General features: G+C 34.1%; 8 protein-coding genes across 8 annotated transcripts; 2 read left to right on the forward strand and 6 right to left on the reverse strand.

Moving 5' to 3' along the window:
* Position 1: 1 nt before the first annotated feature.
* On the reverse strand, positions 2-1,123 carry NAEGRDRAFT_63435 (uncharacterized protein; the record flags this gene model as incomplete). Its single annotated transcript, XM_002681503.1, has 1 exon — positions 2-1,123. The coding sequence occupies one exon, from the start codon at positions 1,121-1,123 to the stop codon at positions 2-4; it is 1,122 nt and encodes a 373-aa protein (XP_002681549.1).
* A 332-nt stretch (positions 1,124-1,455) lies between these two features.
* Positions 1,456-2,028, reverse strand: NAEGRDRAFT_63436 (uncharacterized protein; the record flags this gene model as incomplete). The annotated part of the gene is made up of 1 exon (XM_002681504.1): positions 1,456-2,028. The coding sequence occupies one exon, from the start codon at positions 2,026-2,028 to the stop codon at positions 1,456-1,458; it is 573 nt and encodes a 190-aa protein (XP_002681550.1).
* A 6,839-nt stretch (positions 2,029-8,867) lies between these two features.
* NAEGRDRAFT_30794 (uncharacterized protein) lies at positions 8,868-9,471 on the reverse strand (the record flags this gene model as incomplete). Its single annotated transcript, XM_002681505.1, has 2 exons — positions 8,868-9,032; positions 9,076-9,471. Coding segments are annotated over 2 exons (561 nt in total), but the record flags the coding sequence as incomplete, so codon positions are not given.
* Positions 9,472-9,816: 345 nt separating this feature from the next.
* On the forward strand, positions 9,817-10,389 carry NAEGRDRAFT_46437 (uncharacterized protein; the record flags this gene model as incomplete). Its single annotated transcript, XM_002681370.1, has 1 exon — positions 9,817-10,389. The coding sequence occupies one exon, from the start codon at positions 9,817-9,819 to the stop codon at positions 10,387-10,389; it is 573 nt and encodes a 190-aa protein (XP_002681416.1).
* A 123-nt stretch (positions 10,390-10,512) lies between these two features.
* NAEGRDRAFT_82973 (lysosomal carboxypeptidase) lies at positions 10,513-12,169 on the forward strand. The gene has a single exon (XM_002681371.1). The coding sequence runs from the start codon at positions 10,520-10,522 to the stop codon at positions 12,104-12,106; it is 1,587 nt and encodes a 528-aa protein (XP_002681417.1). The 5' UTR covers positions 10,513-10,519; the 3' UTR covers positions 12,107-12,169.
* A 290-nt stretch (positions 12,170-12,459) lies between these two features.
* NAEGRDRAFT_63440 (uncharacterized protein) lies at positions 12,460-13,542 on the reverse strand (the record flags this gene model as incomplete). Its single annotated transcript, XM_002681506.1, has 1 exon — positions 12,460-13,542. One exon carries the CDS (start codon positions 13,540-13,542, stop codon positions 12,460-12,462), a length of 1,083 nt encoding a protein of 360 aa, XP_002681552.1.
* A 386-nt stretch (positions 13,543-13,928) lies between these two features.
* Positions 13,929-14,873, reverse strand: NAEGRDRAFT_63441 (uncharacterized protein; the record flags this gene model as incomplete). The annotated part of the gene is made up of 1 exon (XM_002681507.1): positions 13,929-14,873. The coding sequence occupies one exon, from the start codon at positions 14,871-14,873 to the stop codon at positions 13,929-13,931; it is 945 nt and encodes a 314-aa protein (XP_002681553.1).
* A 3,572-nt stretch (positions 14,874-18,445) lies between these two features.
* NAEGRDRAFT_78439 (uncharacterized protein) lies at positions 18,446-20,307 on the reverse strand (the record flags this gene model as incomplete). The annotated part of the gene is made up of 1 exon (XM_002681508.1): positions 18,446-20,307. The coding sequence occupies one exon, from the start codon at positions 20,305-20,307 to the stop codon at positions 19,408-19,410; it is 900 nt and encodes a 299-aa protein (XP_002681554.1). The 3' UTR covers positions 18,446-19,407.
* Between the last annotated feature and the right edge of the window lie 733 nt (positions 20,308-21,040).

Here is a 21,040-nt window from a genome sequence, read left to right on the forward strand (position 1 = left end):
GTTAGAGTCCATCATCTTCTCCATCTTCATCATATTCTTCCTCTTCCTCATCATCCTCCTCTTCATCATCATCTTGATCGTCTTCATCTTCTGCAGCTTTGACGAGTAGATTTTCCAAAATTTGCAAATCATTCTCATGTTTCAAGATCTTTCTCTTTTCCAAAAGTTCTCTTGTAATTTTCTTTCCTTTTATGCTAGATTCCAAAATTGTAATTTCACAATTTGGAAATAAATATTTGAGAACAATTGCCATACTCTTGTTGGCTCTCACCGCGAGGAATGAACAATCGAAATCTATTTTTTGAACTTGATTTGGTTCAGAATCTGTATTAGGATCGACATCTTCCAAAATGGAAAGAGTTATCAATTCCAATTGTTTCCAATGATCTGTAATAATCTTGTATAATAAACTTAAATTGATATAGAAAGAATCAGCATGGAATTGAATTCTTTCCAATTTAGGACAAGATTTGAATATACTTTGCACTGTTTTGTTAAAATTCAATGGTCCATTTTCATCATATCCATAAGTGGCATATGAATAATCCATAACGACTTCCAAATCAGTCAAATTTAAATTTGCATTTTCAAATTCTGATTCTTCCAAATCTACAACCTTTAACACTTGCAAATTTGGTAATTTCTGTAAAAGTTTCCATAATTCATCATTAAGTATTTGTCCAAAAAATAAATATTTTAAATTTGAAAAATAATTTTCTATAATTGGCAAGTATTCGAAATCTTCTTGAAGTGGAATGTATAATTTTTCAATATTTAGTTTTTTTAAAGCTGCAAAATGTTTCTTTTCAACAAGAAAATTCTTTTTCATTTCCAAACATTTCACAAGTGAAAAATTAGGAATTTTGTATTCGAAAGGAAACAAGACTAAAGTTTGATCAAAGAAACTGTTTTGTGGATTGTAGATTATTTGATGGAAATTCTTGGAAACAAAAACCAAAGAATTTGTTAACGTTTCGGAAGGAACAAGACGAAATATTTCTATTAAAATTTCTTGTGGCACAGTTTCGAATAATTTTGGATCAAACTTGATGAGCGGTTCATCATCATGGTTCAGTTTGGCTTTTTTAGAGGATTTTACATTATTTGCATTGTTTCGTTTCATTTTTTAATAAATTGTAACTTTAGAATATCTATCATCAATATTGCAATCAAGAAGGGGCTGATCTATCGCTGCTTACATTTATGTTGAATTGATTCTTAATATCCATTTACCTAATTGAGATTTCATTCATTAGCTAAACCTCCATATTGGATGACCTTCTAAATGAAACGAATCTGTAGTAGAACTTCTTTTAAGGATTTTCGGTTAGCTAGTAGAATTTCCCAAATTATTGTAAACTGTTTATTCGAAAGTTTATTCATTGACAAGGACATTCGGCAGAACCAAAGATTCATTTTGTAAAGTTTCACCTTCGATCGATTTCAGTAATTCACTCATTGAAGGTAAAATAAAAGAATTGGAAAGTTGGGCATTAGAATAGGAAAATGGCTTTCGAATAATTGTCGAGCAGCTGACCGATTGTTCGGTAATAATGGAAGGACTAATTGGTAGTACGTTAGTTGGCAATGATAATTGTTGTGGTTTCTCACAGTTGAAACAACATTCGAATAATGATCTTGCTTGACTCGTTTTGGAGGAGACGAAATTTGACTAAACTCAACAACTGTTGGACTATTATCTACTGAACATGCACTCATATTGGAAACTGATGTTGCAACTGAAGAATTAGTCTTGTTTCGTTTACGTTTTTCTTTTGCTTCTTTCTTTCTGCTGACAACTAACTTTCCATTTTGGTTAACTTGACAGGTCTGCACATAGAAAAGACATTGTTTTTGATTTGATATTGGAGCTGTGAATGTGTTTGTTTGTTGGATTGTGAAGGTTTGATGAGGTGAGGAACTGCCACTTGTCATTTCTCTTCTTTTCAGGTTAGTATTATTTGATGGGGAGGAGAATTTATCGGTGGAAGATGTGAAACGATCTCTGGATGTGTAATTTGATGGCATTTTGTTATTAGATTAGGTTTCGAATAATTAGTTAGGTTTAGTTTGCAATACACACTAGTTTACCAGATTCTTCTTCTGATTCGAAATCGATTTCCTTGCTATATGAGAAAGGTAACAAGCAAGTGCTGTTGCGTTTGTTTTTTTAATGTTGTTTCTCACCGAATTTTATTCTAATCTAGTATGTATTGTAAGTCGACCTTCGCAATAATTTTAAATGGATAGTTCTGCAAATGGACTTTTTAAACAACCGAATTATTCCTCTCAAAGAGTTTGAGAATACAAATAAATGGATAAATAATTTGGCTTAGGAAAACAATTATTCGAAAGGTTTAGGATAAGACTTTGCAGTGACTCGCTCTGGTGAAAATTACTGTTGTATAAACATCTACTTTGGTCACTTAACCATAAAATAGCTAGATAAAAACTAAACTTACCATAAAAAATTGACGAAATAGTTACCTAAACAGGAAGTGTATCACTTTACAATCCTGTTCAAAACAAATAAAGATTAAAATTGATAAAGCGGTGGTGTAGAGAAAACCTGCCAATAATAATGGTGATATCCTTACTTTGGAAGAGAAACATCACTACAGTTTAGTTTGCAGTGAAAAATTATCAGAAAGTGATTCGTATTCGAATGCTATCACTTCAATATCCTCCATGAATTTTGAAAACGAATCCAAACTTTCCACCTGAAAAATTGATTCACCGCTTTTCGTCAGTGCAAAAATCTCACACTTGAAATTGATTCCACAAATTCACGTCCATATCCATATTTGGTATTGTTCATGGTTGCCCAAAAATACTAATAGTTTCCCATTCGAATGATAAAATATTTAAAATGGTTGACGTTTGCAAAATGACCTTTTTTGGTTTCTAACTTTTTAGAATTCATTTAATTCAATAAACGGTTATTCACTGTAGTTTTACAATTTTCTTTGAACTTTATTTAAATTTTGTTAAATAACGAACAAAATACAACCCAAAACAAAAATTAACACTGCTTTCGTAACATTGCAAGAGGTAGCTGCCAATGAAACTGTTGGTATGATAATCTTTGGTAATTCAACAGTAACTCTTTCAATTGAAGTTCCATCGGCTGCAAATGTGGAAATTGAAGCAACTGGTGTTGAGCTAGTTCCAGAATTAACCTTAACTTTCATTGTGATGGTGTAACTTGCTGGTGAGAGAGTTTGACCGAGAGTTGCATTCAATTTGTTGGAGGCATCAACATTCATTGAAGTAAATTGAATGACAATACCTTTTGAATCTGTTATAATGAAATTATCTGAAAGTGCACGTTTACTTTCAGATGTAAGTGTGAATGCTGCAGGAAGTGACATGACCAATGAACCTCCCATTGGAATTGGCTTTGTAATCACCATGGCTGTCTTGACACTCACCATTCCACCAACAGGAACATAGGCAGTAGTACTTGTTTGTGGAGTAACAGGATTAATTGGATTGGTAGAATTATTGTTTGTAGAATTTGTGTTGGAGGTGTTATTGGCAATGGTTGAATTGTTGGTGGATGTACCATTGTTAACTACTGGATTAGTGGATGAATTAGTGGAATTGTTTCCATTATTGTTAATGACATTGTTGTTTGGATTTGTGGAATTTGAATTGGTAGTATTGGAAGTGGATGTGTTGTTTCCATTCATTGAATTATTTCCACCAGAATCTGTTGTATTAGTTGTTGATGTATTATTTGTTACAATAGAACTGTTACTATTTGTGGAGGAATTATCAACATTTGTACCATTACTAATAATTGAGTTATTTCCACTTGTTGTATTATCAACATTAGTATTGTTACCATTGTTAACATTTGTATTATTACTGGCATTGGTATTATTGCTAGATGTAGTAGAATTGTCTACATTTGTGCTATTATTTCCATTGTTAACGTTAGTATTGTTATTGATGTTAGTGTTATTGCTGTTAGTAGTAGAATTATCAATATTTGTATTGTTATTATTATTAACATTAGTATTATTACTATTTGTGGAGGAATTATCCACATTAGTATTATTATTATTAGCATTGGTAGAATTATCAAAGTTAGTGTTATTATTACTACTACTTGTTGAATTATCAACATTAGTAGCATTATTATTAAGACCTGGATCAGTATTATTATTCGAAGGAGAATCATTGACTGAAGATACAGTAAAAGTACCAGTGCTCTTAACAGTTAATATATAACTACCACTGGATTGATCTTGTGTTGCAGTGCAGGTATCATCTGCAACATAATCACCAACAGAATCGTCCCATTTCAAACATTGATAAGTGGTTGTTGAAATTGTTCTCAATCCACGCAATTTTCTTGTAGAGCTACTGATTGAGGAATCAATTTGTAACTCGGCAATGCTTTCGGTATGATTCACATTCAATGCTTGATTCAAGTGTGAAATGACAAATTCAACAGCATTGGCCAATGCCTTGGAACAATTTGGTTTGAAAACATTAAGAGTAATATCAACTGAATCAGTAACATTGGACAAAGTTTGTAATAGATTGAACTTTTCACTCAATTTGAAACCATTTTTACCAGATATAGTTTCATTCAATCCATTTAAGAACGACTTGGTAACCTTTCTTCCGTAGGCCTTAACATCCTTATTAAGTAAAATAGTGGCTGGCATATCTGGAACCTTTTGATTTGAAGCAATATTGACCAATGAAGTATAAACTTGTTTAAGTTTTTCAGTTGGTTTCTCAGTTTTCAATTTTGAAGGTAAAATAGATCTGACACTTGAAGTAGTAAACAAAGTATCAGCTACTTGTTGAGTTTGTGTAAGAGTTTCATCAGATACTGGAATTGAACTATCCAGAGCTGTTGTTGTAGTTGAAATTAAAGTATCAGCAATTAAATTTGAAGTGTTTGATGACATCATGTCCATATTTTCAGTTGCAATATCCAAAATAGTTGCTGTTGAAGCAACAAGAGATTCGGTTGGACTAGTAATAGATGCTTCTTGTTGAGTATTATTCAACATGGTGTTAATAACTGAATCAGCAACTTGAGCCAATTCTTGTTGAACCGTTTCACTGTCATTTGATTGAGAGTAATTAGCATTGGCAATGGATTGAATTAAAGCAGCACCATCTGAAACTGGAATATTACTTTGATCAGCAATAGCATTTGCAGTTGCAACAGTTTCGTCCAAAGTTGCCTCGGTAACATTTACAGTTGTAATGGCACTCGAAGAAGCACCCATTGCATCATAGACAGTTACTGATACTTCATTCACACCTACGATACCCAACTTTAATGAATAGAAACTAGTCTCAGAACGTGACGAAACAATGGTCCTTACTGAATTGGAATTTGGACCTCTTGTACTAAATTCATAAGTTAATGGAAGTTGCGCATCAGTCCAACCATTACCACATGAAACCTTAAAATCTGTCAATAGGGAAACACCAGAGCTTGGCTCAACGAGTAATTCACCAACTGTTGGTGGTGAGTTCACAGTGAAGAACACTTCAGCAGTACCTTCTTTATCGATAGTTGTGTTTCCAATAATAACAGTATCCTTAATGGTAATCTTCATTTCATTGGAGCTACCTGGAGTTAATAATTTTGATGGAATGATAATGTATGCCTTTGTTACTTCCACACCAGTTAAATCAATCGATGAAGATTCCCATAAGAATGATTTGGAATCACTGAGTACAACTGGTTGAATTAACAATGCTCTCAAAACCAAATCCTTTGATGGATTGACAACTGATAAATCAACGCCGTCCATAGGCATAATTGACGAGGTAATAACAGTGTCCTTTGAAATTTCCAAAACGGTAACCTTAAGAGAATCAGTAGCAGTTCTGTTTTGCTTTCTATAAGTAACAGTGAAAAGATAGGAACCAGGATCCATTAATTGACTCATTTTCATGGTATTTGTAATATCGAGTGGGAATGAACCATTTGTACAAACGTCACCACTGTCCAAATCAAGACAGTCAATTGCAATGGATTGTACCTCATTGGTTTTTGATGGATCTTGAGCAATAACTGAGAGTGAAACTGGATCTTCCATCGATTGAATTACATCTCTCAATGTAAATGCTACTTTCAATGCTGCAGAGGAAGCAGTTACTTTAAATGGCAAAGAAACATCTTGAACTCCGTCTTGTCTTGCAGTGAGCATGAAATAATATTCACCTTCCATTGGAAGAACAGTTCTTCCAGGACCAATAATTAATCTTCCATCCTCAACAATGAAATTAGTAATGTTAGTAACACTGCTATAATCACTATTCATAGAGTAAATGAATTTAACACGACCTCTTCCCTTATTGCAAGCTCTATTGGAATAGGAAATGACTGGTGTAATGATGTTTAATAATCCCAAAGTATTAGAAATTGAAACTCCTTCCTTAATTGACAAATTAGGAATAGAATCTTCACTGACAACAAAGGAAATTGTTTGAGTTGAAGTAATTTCTGGAGCCAATGGACTACTGACAGTAACTTGAATAGAATAAGTTCCATTACTCATATTATTAGTATCCAAGATTAAATTTGGTTTGTTGAAAGTGGAAATCAAAGAGCTGAGGGTTAAAGAATCATCGGTGGTTGGTGCAGAAACAACTTGCCATGCGAATTTCAATGGTCTTCTATCGAATGATTGAGAATTGGCAGCACTAATGAACAACTTATCGCATCCACGTGACACAACTGATTTTTCAACGTTGATTTGTGCTTCAGGTGATTGTGGTTTGAAGGATCCTTGCTTGATGGTTATGGAAATAGATTCAGATGATTGTGGATAAACGCTTAATGATAAATTTTGACCAATTGAAATAGATGAACTATATCCAAGGATAATAGTTAATTTAGATTCACCATTCAACATACACATTGCTCCCTTTCCAATAAAATCAATTGAATCTGGTCTAATTAAATCTTGACATGGAATAATTGACTTGATAGTGGAATAAACAGTACCATAGACTATATCAGCCTTTTCAGATAATTCAAAGTTATCAACAACGCTGAAATCACATTTGCTTCCATACCATCCTTGGGCACATTGTGAACAATTTGCACCAATTGAGTGACCTGAACATTTACAAGTACCATCATTCAAACAAATTCCTCTATTAGAACATGTCAATGCAGGAGAACATTGAATTTCACAATCAACACCAACAAATCCATTTGCACATGATTGACAGAAAGGTCCAGTAAATCTCTCTTCACATAAACATTTCAATTGTTGAGTACAATTACCACGATTATTACAAGTGTCTGAACTACAACGTGGAGTTTTACATTCTTCCCCATTGAAGGAAGGTAAACAGGTTGAACAATAAGTGGAATTATCATAATTACCATAGCAAACACATTGATCCTTAGCAATACATTTTCCTTTTTTGGAGCAGACATTAGAATCATATCTTCCAACTCCATTACAAGTAAAAGTAGCACAATTTGGACCAGTATATCCATCAGTACATGCACATGTATTAGGTTGTGTACAAATGCCTCTTCCACCACATACATTCTTATCATTAGCAGGCAATTGACCACAAATTGGAATTTTACAATCAACACCAGTATATCCATCCTTACAATTGGAACATGATTGGCCTTCAAAGTTACCAGTACATGTGCATTTGCCTTCCATTGAACATTTACCACGGAACGAACAACCACCTTGAGTTTCAGTTCTTCCATTACATGTTGGAATATCACACATTTCACCTGAAAATCTTTCTTTACAGATACAATTGTCTGGTCCAATACATTTACCATTTCCAGAACACACTGATGGATCAGTGGATGCTTTTTGGAAACAAACTAAGCTTTGACATCTATCTCCTGTATATCCTTGATTACAAATGCATGTATCTGTACTACCACATTTGCCACGACCTGAACATGCAAGTGGATTTTCTGAAGGTAAGCCAAAACATTTAATAGCTTGAGTGGAATTGGCTGAGAAACAATCATTGGTGGAATTCAGTGTTGAACAATAATCGGTAGCCATGTTAGAAGATAATCCCATTTCACTTGTTACAATATTCTTACAAGCATTGTTACACAATGGTTGAGATAAAACATTGGTTGAATTGATTGAACAAGATTTGAATGTTTTCAAACAGGATACTCTTAAAAGACCCTTTTTGCATGAATCTCCACAATTCTTGTATCCAACACTGTCAAGTAATTCAGAATTCTTCTTGTAAAGTGTTGTAATTTTTGTGGAAACTGACAAGGCCATTTTAGATTGAAAATCTGCTGGACTTGTTGAAATCACTTGACTCATTAAATCATCAGTGCTAATCATGTAATTAACATGATCAGAACATCCACTTAGTAAAGTCTTTGGAGGAATGATACATTGAGCAGCAGGTTTAAAATATTGACAATCTGTACCATAATAATTAGATGGACAAATTCTTTGACAAGTTGTTGAATCATCAGACAATTGGAAACCTTCTGCACAATCAGTACATGGTCTATTGTTTCCCAATGTAGTATAACCCTTAGTACAAGTACAATAAGGAGTATAGGCAGATGAATAAGAACATGTACCATTTCCACAACCTTGCTTTCCACAATTTGGAACCTTTGTAATACATATTCCATTAGCATATATTAAATTATCAGAGCATTTCAAACAAAGTGGATACACCATTCCTTCGATAGCACATTTATCACAACTTGCACCACTATATTTGGTATTAGAGCAAGCTGAGCATGGAGCTGACATATTCACAGTCATGTAGCCAGTATTACAGACACATTGAGCAGTTGAGAGTGTAACTGCTTTACAAGCACCATTTCCACAATTAGGTGTTGGACACACTGGTAATTTTACATATGGTCTATCTAATACATTTGGTTTAGGTGAATAATTACAAACAATCAAGGTAGCTCCATTCAATTCTGGCTTGTTGAACACTTTTGCACAGGTAGCTCTGGAACACCCGACTTTGGTGGAAGCTGCTGAGACAACTTGAATATAATGTTGGCAATCACCACTCTTTAAACATAAGCTTCCTTAATTGTAAATCATAAACACTTACAGAACAATAATTATTTGTAAAGTCATATTTAGAAGATTCTAAAGTCCATTCATTCACAATATCCACCACTGACATATTTCCCTTCATACTGACATGAATATTTACGCCCAAATTGAGAGAATTACTTGATGGTCCTGCAGCACATTTAGTAAGCCAAGAAGCTGCCCTAGATGCCAATTCATCACTCCATTCCAAGGCTGCTAACTTGTTAAGTGGAGTCGGAGCCACTGATAAACGTGCGGAATTGTGGGCATTCAAAATGGCTGTCTTTTCTGAAGAAGTTAATTCCGCAGCCCTTACTTGTTGTTGTTGATTCATCATCAACATGGATACAACCAAAAGCATCACCAACACAAGGCTAACTTTGTGATGATGGTGCGGATAAATGATGTTCATTCTTTTTTTTTGCTGATTTGAAGATTAATATTTTTGGCGAATTTTCTTCCTTAAACACTTGGTTGAAGAACAGCTGTAAAAAGTTCTGTTTCAAGCATTGAATATTGTACTGCTCAATTTTCATGTGGCGATTGTTGAGAATGTGTGGCTAGGGAATTGAGGTTGGTGGTTGGTGTGGAACTTGGGAATTAAGGCAATACGGAGAGTCGTTATTGAGAGATAATCTGTCAGGATTATTAAATTACAGTTCGTTGAGTGAAAATCATGCATTTCCACAATTATGTGGAAAACTTTTAATTAAATAAAACCCGATACAATTCCTCCAGTTTGACAAAAATCAAAAAAATGTCTCAACAATCAAACACTTCATTCACACCACTTACAACTAGTCAATTGACCTCCACTCAACGATTGATTTCACCAACACTCCATCTAGGTGTACACTACCAAGCCGACATTATCAATGGCAAGATTTATTCTCTCACTCAAATTCCTGGAGATTATTTGTGGGGAAGAGAGGGAAGATATCCAGTGAGTTTCTTCCTGTTGGAAGCTGTTGTGGTGAATAATATGGTCGGAAAGGATTTTAAAACTGCCTTGATAAAGTTGAAGGAAATTATATTGAGTAGCATTGCTAGACGATCGTTTAATGATGATGATGAGGCAGATCAACAAGTTACTTCTCGATTGGAGGAAGAACTTGTGCAAGATTTGGATGAATATTTGAGTTTGAGTTATCCAAGTGATTATATTCAAATTGCAATTGTTGAAGAGGTTGCATTGAGATACATGGATATTCAAACTCATAGACCACTTGCCTTTTTTGAAGGACCTAGAGCAGATGATAAGACCATTCAACAACAAAGAGAAGCACTCTCAATGCTCAGTGCCGTTGAAGCTCGCTTAAAAAACAAATAAACTTTGTCTTACTGAACTCTATCTCCCATAAAACTCCTCAAAAACTCCTCTTATTCGGAGCGTTTCAAGAATCTTCACAATAAAAAAAATTACAAAAAAATAAAAAATTTAAAAAAACCCTGAAAAAAAAATGCAACTCTCTTCACTGCTCGTTGCCGTCGCATTGATGATTGCGTTGATGATTTGCGGATCATCGGCTGATGCATCATCATCGGAGAGAGTTTTTTTATTAAAGAGAGATCCAGTATCCATGCTCTCTAGAAAACAATCCAATAAGTCTACAAGAATGGCCTCTGCACTTCCACCATACAAGACTTTATATTTCGATCAAAAATTGGATCATTTTGATTTTACCAATGACAAGACTTTTAAACAACGTTATTTGGTTTGTGATTCCTTTGTTGGAAAGATGACACCATCTACTCCTATCTTTTTCTATACTGGTAATGAGGGAGATATTGTGACTTTTTATGAAAATACTGGATTGATGTTTGACACTGCTCCACAATTCAATGCCTTGATTATTTTTGTTGAACATCGTTATTATGGTGTCAGTAATCCTTTTGGACCTGTTAATTCATTCACTCCTGAGAATATCAAGTGGTTGAGCAGTGAACAAGCTCTTGCTGATTATTCTTATTTCATTACTGAAATGTTTGGATTGGATGAAAAGAGAACTAACCCAGTTATTGCCTTTGGAGGATCTTATGGTGGTATGCTGAGTAGTTGGTGGCGTATGAAGTACCCTCACATTGTGGACGGTGCTATTGCTGCTAGTGCTCCAATCTTCCAATTCACTGGTTTGACTGCTCCAAATGTTTACAATCAAATTTGTACTGAAGATTTCAAAAAGTCAAGCAATTTGGCCAAGTACCATGAAACTTGTGACGCTGTCATTAAGAATGGTTTGAGCATTTTGAATCAATACTATCAAAACAATAATCCTCAAATTTTGCAAAAGCTCTCTTCTCAATTCAGGATTTGTTCACCTGGTATTAGAACTTCAGCAGATGTAAATCAATTGATCAGTTGGTTGACTCAAGCTTACAATACCTTGCCAATGATTGATTATCCATATCCAGCCAACTTTTTAATGCCTCTCCCAGGTTATCCAATTCAAGTTATTTGTGACAGAATTAGTACCATTATGGCTTCTGAAAAGGTCACTACTGATACCTATCTTAAGGCTGTTTTGGAAGGTGCCAATGTTTATTATAATTATACTGGAACTAGTACTTGTAATAATTTGACTCAACCAGATTCTCCAAGTTTGGGTGATGACGGATGGGAATATCAAACATGTAATGAAATGGTCATGCCAATTGGTAATTATCCTCAAACTGACATGTTCATTCCTGCTCCTTGGGATCTCCAAGCATGGATTTCTTATTGTCAACAAAAGTGGAAGGTTACTCCAAGAACCAACTGGGCTATTACTAACTATGGTGGTAAGAGAGCTATTTTGGAAGCTACTAATATTGTCTTTTCAAATGGTGATTTGGATCCATGGCATGGTGGTGGCGTTTTGCCAGGAATGAAAGTTAATGAAAAGGTTAAGGTTGTTTACATTGAAGGTGGTGCTCACCATTTGGATCTCAGAAGTTCAAATCCTTTGGACCCACAAAGTGTCAGATTGGCCAGAGCTTTGGAAGTTAAGGAAATTACCGCTTGGCTCAATGAATTCTCTGCCAAGAGAGGCCTCAAAATGAAATATTAACTTATTTCTTAATTTATCTATTTATCTAAATAATAATAACAACTTGTTATTGAACATTTAAACATCCAAATGGCTTTTATTTTCAATGGTAATTCCTAATTGTTTTGCTTTTTGAATCAATTCATGAATTGCACCTGTTGGTCCTTTTTCAATGGTGGAATCATCCTTTCCAATAAGAGTGAAAGCATGCTTGCATGGTAGGGATTCTAAACAACCTCTCTTTATGATGATTTTCTTTATGGTTGACAAGTCAACTCCTGCAACTTGGTTTGAGCTCATTTTTTATCTTGTTTTACAGTGTTACCACTCATCTCAATAAAAAGGAAATCCTGATTACAATGATAATATTATTTTTATTTCTTTCTCTTGAAACTTCCAACCAATTGCTTAATATTTCCTCTAATCTTTCCAGCATTCTCCTTCACAATCTTTCCATTGAAATTCTTGGCTGCTTCCTTAAATTGTGCAATAGAACTCTTTATATCTTTGAACTTTTTTGGGAATTTCACATTTTTGAAAGCTTTGAATTGTGAAATAGTTCCCTTAATTAAGCCAATTGTTTCCTTAATCTTTCCTGAGGTGTTCTTAATGAACGGAATGACTTTGTCCTTTAATTTACCTTCGAGAGGTCCTAATTTAGTTGAGGAGAATTTTTGAATTCCTTTTCCCAAGTCGAGAGCAAAATTTGCAAGTTTGGGAAATCCAAGGTTTTGTAATTCTTGGGAAATGTCGGTGGTGAGTTTGGAACCAATGGAATTGACCTTGTCAGAGTAGGTACCGATATTGTCTATGAATTGACCTGCTTTTTCATTCCATGCTTGCTGAGCTTTAGAGACGAAACTTTTGGTTTTATCTGAAACCTTTCTGAAAGTATCTTTGAATTTTTTGCCGATAAAGAGAGTTGAAGCCCCACCGTTCTTGTTTCTTCTCATCTTTGAGGACTTTCTTGAAGTAGATTCTTTAGAAATGTCATTCAAGGAACCTTTCAAAATGTCAGATGTTGGATGTGAAGACTTCTTTGTCAAACTCTCAATATATTTCATAAGTTTATCCTTAACAGCCTTTGTCTTCTCTTCATCAGGAATTGCCTTATACATGGTATTGAGTTTTTCAGCAAATCCCAAGAAATCATTAGCAATTCCAGTTTCAACCTTTTTTGGAATTACTTTCTTGGCTTGTTGAATAATATCTTGACTTTCTTGCATAATTTCAGGTGATTTGAATGGATTGGTTTTCAACCCTTTGGTATAAACAGGACCCTTATGAACAGTTACTTTAGGTTTACCATTTCCAAAATGTAATTGAATTACCAAGTGAATGTCATCTTGATCATGTTGAGAGATTATTCTCTTGGATTCTGATAATTGGATACAGGAGGTTAACAAGGTGATTAAGAGGAGAATGGAAAAAAGTATGCTTGTTGTTAAGGATTTCATTTTTTTATGTATTGTTTCTTCTGGTTTCTTCTGAATTGCTTTTATTCTGAATCAAGTGAAATGAAATCACTGAGTCAAGGCGGCTCAGTCAATAGTGTGATGCGTGAAGTAAACTATCGAGAGGTCGGTTTTCCTTATAAGGTGGTCATATTCCAGCCAACTTCCTGGAAGTCATTTATTCAAAAGCAATTACATCTGACGCAACAAGATTGAGTTTTATTAAAACATGGAAAGTTCAGAGTAATTAATTTAATTTATGTTTTACAATTGTTTTCTTTCAATATTTATTTACAAACTCTCATTATTCGAATGATTCTTCATCAATTTACTCGAAAATGTTTCACGACTCGATACTTGGAAGGATAATGTCTTCTCTCCTTCCCTGACTATAGTTCATTTGAGAAAACATATGGCACACCATGCATGATGGTTGGCACTTGTTCCATTTGGCTTGACTGTTGTTGGTGAGGTGTTTGAAAATAGTGGAATGTCGGTGTATCAGTGAGTCCAAAGATTTCTTCCATAGAGAGTGGAGTCTCAACAGTTGTTGTGGTGGTAGTTGCAGGTGAGCTCGACACGCTTTCAACATGAAAATGTGCAACTGGTGTGTTCATTATAATTGGAGAGTCATTGCTATTCGAATCTTTCATCATTTCAATGAGGAGAGAAAGTTTTTCTTCCAATTCATTCTTCAATCTCATCTGCTTCTCTAATGTTTGTTCGAATTCAAGCTTTATCTGCTTGACTTGCTCAAAGAGATCATCAGAGTTACTTGATGATTCAAGAGAATGTTTGGTTCCACTCTTTGGTTTACATATTTCATCTCTTGTTGCACTTTGGAATGAGTTACTCTCTACCCAACACAAAATTGTGCCATCTTCCTTTTCCACTTTTCTGCTTCTGTACTTGTTAAACTTTCTTGTGAAATTCAAGGTGTCTAACACAAGATATTTGGTCGAGACAAGTACTCCTAGTCTAAAGTTTGGTTTGGTTGGTTTCTTCTCGTTTCTCTCAATCTTTCCCAATTGCTCTTCAACATGATAGGAGTATTCTCCACTCTTAACTTTGATTTGCTTGTGTTTCAGCAAGCAAAACACTTCAGAGCCGCAATTCAAGTAGAATTGCAAATAGAGATTTTGTTTCTTCTCATTGATTGCTTCATCAACCAAGTATTGACGTAAGTTGACTATTATTGGGGAAGGAAGCTTTCTTACTCCCTCCTTGATCATGGATTCACTCCTGCCTGCCATTGAACCAATGATATACTTGTAGTTTGATTCAATAGCTTGCTTGAAACTAATGCTAATATTATTACTTTCGAATAATTGCATCTCCTTTGATTTCTCTCTGTTGTTCTTGCTGTTTTTTTCTAATTAGAAATATTTCATCGGCTAGCTCTGGGAGCTCTATTATTATATTAAATCAAATAGTAAACAACATTAGATTAGAAGCTACCTAGAGCCAAATGGATAATGAATGGAAAACAAGTGTTATCACAGAATCTTCGTTTTGTTATGGCCAAGTACATTGCAACTTCGCCTCTTTTTCTCTTGGCAAAGCTCTCTCCACAGTCAACTGTCATTACTATTTTTGTGTTCATTGGGAGCAGAACATGTAATTAACAAGAACTTAAAGTACTAAACACGTATTAAAACCATGTTGTTCTGTCCCTGAAAACATGTCCAGAAACCAAGAAGAGGAAGGGAGTTGGAAGATAGTACTCGGAAAGACCAATTCTTTCATATTTTGATAGAAAATCTACAGTTTTTCAATGATTATTGCTAGCTTATTAAATATTCACCTTCTGATTCTTCTTTGTGTATTACATATCGCTTAATCCATCAACCTAAAAGCCTTCTTCTCAATCCTCTCAATTCTTCTTCTACAAACCTCATCACGATTATTTTAATATTTTTTTTTTAATAAAAAATAAAAACCACAATTTACGAGGCGCCACTTTTTGCTCTCCAATTCGAGAGGTAATATCATATATTAGATCTTATCCATTGTGAAGGCCCATGCAAACTGCAATGTTATTATTGTTCCTAACATTGTGGCTCAATCGAGTTCTTCTTTAGTAATTCCCTCATCCTTATAATCTTGTATCTGGCGGCTCGATCCTCTGCTACACTTGAATCGCTTCGAAACAGGTTATACATCTTACGTTTTTTTATGTTGAAGGTTGGGGCAGGAACAAAACGTGTTAACTTTGCAAGAAATATCAAACACGTTGTGTGATTAACCAGCCGTTACACAACAGAATTTGATTTAAAATTATTTTTATAATTTTTCAAAATTAATTAATTTAAAAAAACAAAGCAATATTGGATAATGTCATCATGAAAAGATTAAATATTTAACAGGTAGTCATGCACTCCTTCACAACAACCACCAAGATAAAGGATGATACATTGATGAGCCTGACAATTTACTGCACATGATTGTGAATCTCCATTTTGATGGTTTTATTCTTTCTACCATAGCTGAAGATTAGCACCTCCTCTTTTATTGGCAGGACCACGAGCACCTCTCTTGTAACCTCTACCATCTTCTGGTATAGACCATGGCGATGTCATCTGACAATTCAGCAAATATTCCTCCAACAACAATTTGTTTGATAGCGGTTCAAGAAGGTAGATGCACAAGAATAAACTATGAAACATGATTTTTGTTTAATGCTCTTTACAGCAGGCATGTTTGTGGATTATCCAATCTGCCTTTTGACATTCTGTACTGCAATATCTTACATTTTCACACCTGGAACAAATCTTTGTTCCCTTCTTTCTGCAATTTTGACAATTGCTGTCAGGGATAAGATCATTATCATTTCTAACAATGGCATCATCCGTTTTCAACTGGTAACTGCACAAATCTTCAGTAAAACCTCCAGACAAGAGCTGCTTCATTGTGATGGTATGGAATGTAAAGTCAAAGTATGGAGTGGATTGCTGAGAGCACCAATTAATATATGTCTTTAAAGTTTGGACTGTTGCTGAATTATTGAGAATTTCAGTATTGGCATACAGAATTGCTTCAATAAATGTGGTAATAGATTGAATTCCATGCCTGTAATACTTCATAATTCCTTTCAAAATATTGATGAAGAGTGATATTCCTATTGGACTCCTCTTGAGTACAAGCTTGAATGAAACACCATCAAAGTCATGGAAATATCTCACAACTGATGAGCAATAAACAAAAAAGCTCGCCTCTTGTTCTGAATGTTCTTTAGAACTAGAACTCAAATAAAACATGATATCTGTTATGAGCTCGGTAACTTCCTTGCAATATTCCCTAGTTAAGAATTGGTGGAAACTCTTGTAACAATAACCTCTCAATAAACATTCCATGGCCTTTTGGAGTACATTGATATTTTCCTTTCTGTAATTTTTCAAGAGTGGTAAAACTTTAGATTGGTAGTGATTGTCCAATTCCATTTGTAATCTGAATGCTCCAGTTTTGTTAATGGTCGAATATGAAACAATTGCAAGTGCATACTCTTTAAACTTGGTATATGAAAGAGTTGGATCCATATAAAGTACAGCAGCTCTGATAATTCCATGTCTATATAAATTATGGTGATGAAAAGAAAAGTACATTAATGCTACAATACAGTACAGAGCTGACGGGCATTCTCTTGTTTCAATATTTGCAGCATATCCTTCCAACATTTTCACCAAGTGTGGTATGATAATTTGCAATTTCTATTAATTAATTCATTATTGGTATAATTGATTATTAGTTCATATGAATTAATTAAATACTTACCACTGTGATGGCATTCAGAAATTGAGCATCCTTTTCGATCAAAGGTGTCATCAAATCTGTTAAATTTCTAATAGCAAATTCCTTCATTGTCATGTCAACATCTTTGTTGATGAAAATGTAAGCAAACATGTTAAAGAATGGACCAAACTTGTAATTTGGTAAGGTAACAATCTTATCCATATTTCTCATTGATGAAAGAATTGCAAAGATGGCATACAGTCTCATTGAAAAACTTTTAGATTCCAATAGAGCATAATCTAATATATTGTTTGGAATATTAAGACCCTTAACTGATTCTCCAATATTTCTACAGCCATAAATAGAATTTCCAAGTAATCTCAATAATTCAGTAACATTATCATCAGATACACTCTCATACAATGCCAAACAGTCCAAAATAATTTTGGTTGGGTGATAATTGTCTCTAATCTTTGCAAAAAGATCATTTTCTGCATAAATATTATTCAATATTCTGCATTCTTCCTTGATAGAAACTTCCTTATCGGTACCTGTCAACTTATTCTTGATAGTATTGAGTAATGCAGTACTATTCTCAACCACTTGTCCTGCTGAATACTTTTTCCATTCCTTCACAAGTGGTTCATCAAATTCTCTTAATCTAGAATCTCTAGGAGATTCATTTCTAATACCGTCATCCTTCATCTTTCTCTGAGATAGAGCCATCATGCACTGCACCAATAATTCTTGTAATTTTGTCCTTCCTTCTTCGGAATCAAATTGACAAACTTCCAAAGCAGTCCTACATGTATTTTCCATTTCACTCAATCGATCGTGTTGCAAATGAGCCAAAGCCAATCTCAAATACCCCTTCCACCATTTTGGTTTTAATTTGGTACACATTTGAGCGTCATCAATTGCTTCCAACTCTCTTCCCAAGCACAAATTAGTAGCCGATCGATTTGAATAATATTCACCCTTCTTCGGATCAGCTGAAATTGCATTAGAATAGTGTAAGAGTGCTTGATCGTAATTTTGTGAGCGGAAGGCCTTGTTGCCCAACTCTTTTTCTGCCTCTGCTGTTTCCTTATCTCGTACCATTTTGCACACAATGGGTGTTTTTTGATTTTTGTGATTTTTTTAATTTGTTACAACGTGCTGCAGAAATGCCTGTTTTGGAAAGTTACAATTTAATAATAGAATAAAAATGTTGCTTACAATGCAATGTATTCATGATGTGTGAAGACCAAGATGGATGGAGCAAGATCGTGATATGGCCGTAGCCATCAATTACATGTGTTTCAATTATTGTAGAGTTCCCTTAATATTTTTCACTCGATATTGATGGAGGTAATTAGCAAAATATGGAATCAAAGTAGAACACTTTACAGGTGTCTTATAGAATGCAATGGGCAACTCATTGGAGAATGAGAAGTGAACTTAATGATGGTTAAGGAATCATCATCCTCACTTTTGGAAGCCTCAAATTGATCCTTTGTTACTGCATTTCCTTCCATACACTCGAGTTGAAGGAAGCATCTTTAGCAAAGGCGTTAATAATACAGAAATTGCTGTTCACTAAGGAATGTAATTCTTGATTCTATGGCAGAGAATGTATTCTCGAATCTCTCTTTAACAATGAAAAACATTAAATCTTCACTCTCATCCACATTATCAATAAAAGCCTTAAATTCGGATAAACTTAAAACCTTTCCATCTTGTACTCTCAAACCAATAAATTTCCCTTTAAATATACTCTTTTGGAGCGAATGTCTTGATTAAATTCCAAATATCTGCCACAGAGGAGTTCTTTAGTTGTGGAAAGGTGAATGGATGTCTTTTAATGGAGTGAACATTCAGTAGGGAAGAAATCATTTTCAGATTTATCGTCTTCCATGTAAATCGTATAACATTGCGGTTTATACTGTGCTTGCTGAGTTGGTATTAAGACAATTTCTTGGCTTGCTTCATCGATGATTTTTTCAATCATATGAGAGGTTTTGAGTTTTCTCTTTTTTCCGAAGGAATCGCTGGGATTAGACATTGGTATTTTTTTAAGGTATGTTGTGAACTTGAGGAATTAACACATATGTATATATTCAATAAATTGATTGTTCTCCATCAGGTTCGTTTTCATGATTATATTCCAAAAGTTCTACAATAACTATTGATAATATTAAGGCAATTGTTTGCTTCTTTAACCCATGTATTCGGTTCCTCAATTCTGTAAGTAACTATTCGATAAGGAAGAGCTATTTTGGTGGTATAAATTGGAATTTCACAATTAATAATTGAGCAAAAATCCAAAATTTGTTGATTTTTCTTCAATTCATCTGGTACATAATCAATAATGTTTGCATCTTGTTTAAGAGCACTTATAATAAATTCTCTATCATATCTCAATTCATTACTGGCATATTGAAATGCAGATCTATTTTCTTTAATAGCAGCCATCACAATTTCAGAATTATTTCTCAATTCATTACTAGCATATTGAAGTGTAGATCCATTGTGTTTGATGGCTGTCAAAACAATTTCAAAATCATTTTCCCATTTTTCAAAGGCATATTGAAAGTAAGTACTATCTTTTCCAACAATTCTCAATACAAACGATCTATATTGCCACAAATTCAACCATTCAGCCAAACAATTAATTGCATTAATATTCGAAAAACAAGAGGGAAATAATTCATGTTCCATGAAAGAAGTAATCAAATCCAAATCTCTAACCACATCAATCCGATTCAAATAATTAACCTCATCATTCAAATTAAAATCTTTAACCATATCAAACCGCTCAAAATTAGGATACCTATTATTCAAATAATTATCAAGTTGTTGTTTGATCACTTCATAGGTTGATTTTTTCATAATCTTTCCTTTTAATAATTCCGAATAATTTAATGGAGTGTCGCCATTGTTTTGATTACCATGAGTAGTAATTATGATTAAATCCGTTAAATGACAATTCGTTATTGTTGCTGTGTTTTTTTGTTTCTTATCCCAATAGAGTTGACCACAAGAAACTTTTCTCTTCATTTTTTTGTGTTTTATTGGCAAAGAAGAACAAATTAGTGAATATATGGGTGGAATGAATGGATTTGGCCATCAATTTTTCACTCGATACTGATGGAGGTAGATTTATACACATTGAACGTGTCATGAAATCTGTTAAATTTCTAGTAATTTCAGTAACATGTAAAGAAGATTCTGAAAGAATTGGCTTATACACTCGATATTGATAAGAGATAAAGTCACTCTTTCCATATTCCATGAATTTCTTCTCGTTGAACAATAAACAGTCCAAAAACAGCTCGATGTCAGATGTGGAATACAAATAAGTAAATTTGAAACACCAATTCGTTGGAATGGACTTTATCAGAACTTTTATAGATAATAATGAAAAACACTTGTGAAATCTACAAATTCATTCTCTTTTATTCTATATAGAATCTTTTTTACTTCCTTTTGTGCAATATAGCATCTTTCATATTGTTGTATGTTATCAATTCGATATATTAATGATGATGATCATCTAATGTTGTATGTTTTTCATCATCCCGATCATAGTGATGATTGAAGGCTTACTGTACCATCCATCAGCCATTACCATTATCTACATTGTTTAATTCCATTCAAGAGAAGATCCTTCTTCTCAACAAGTTGTTTATTTCATGTTGCTGATTGATGGAACAATTCTTCTTGTTTGTTCTTTTGGATTTCTGGATTGTGATTCGCGCCTTTTTTAGATGGCACGAAAACTACATTTTGC

This window comes from Naegleria gruberi, assembly GCF_000004985.1.
Source record: "Naegleria gruberi genomic scaffold NAEGRscaffold_6, whole genome shotgun sequence".
NCBI lineage: Eukaryota > Heterolobosea > Eutetramitea > Acrasida > Naegleriidae > Naegleria > Naegleria gruberi.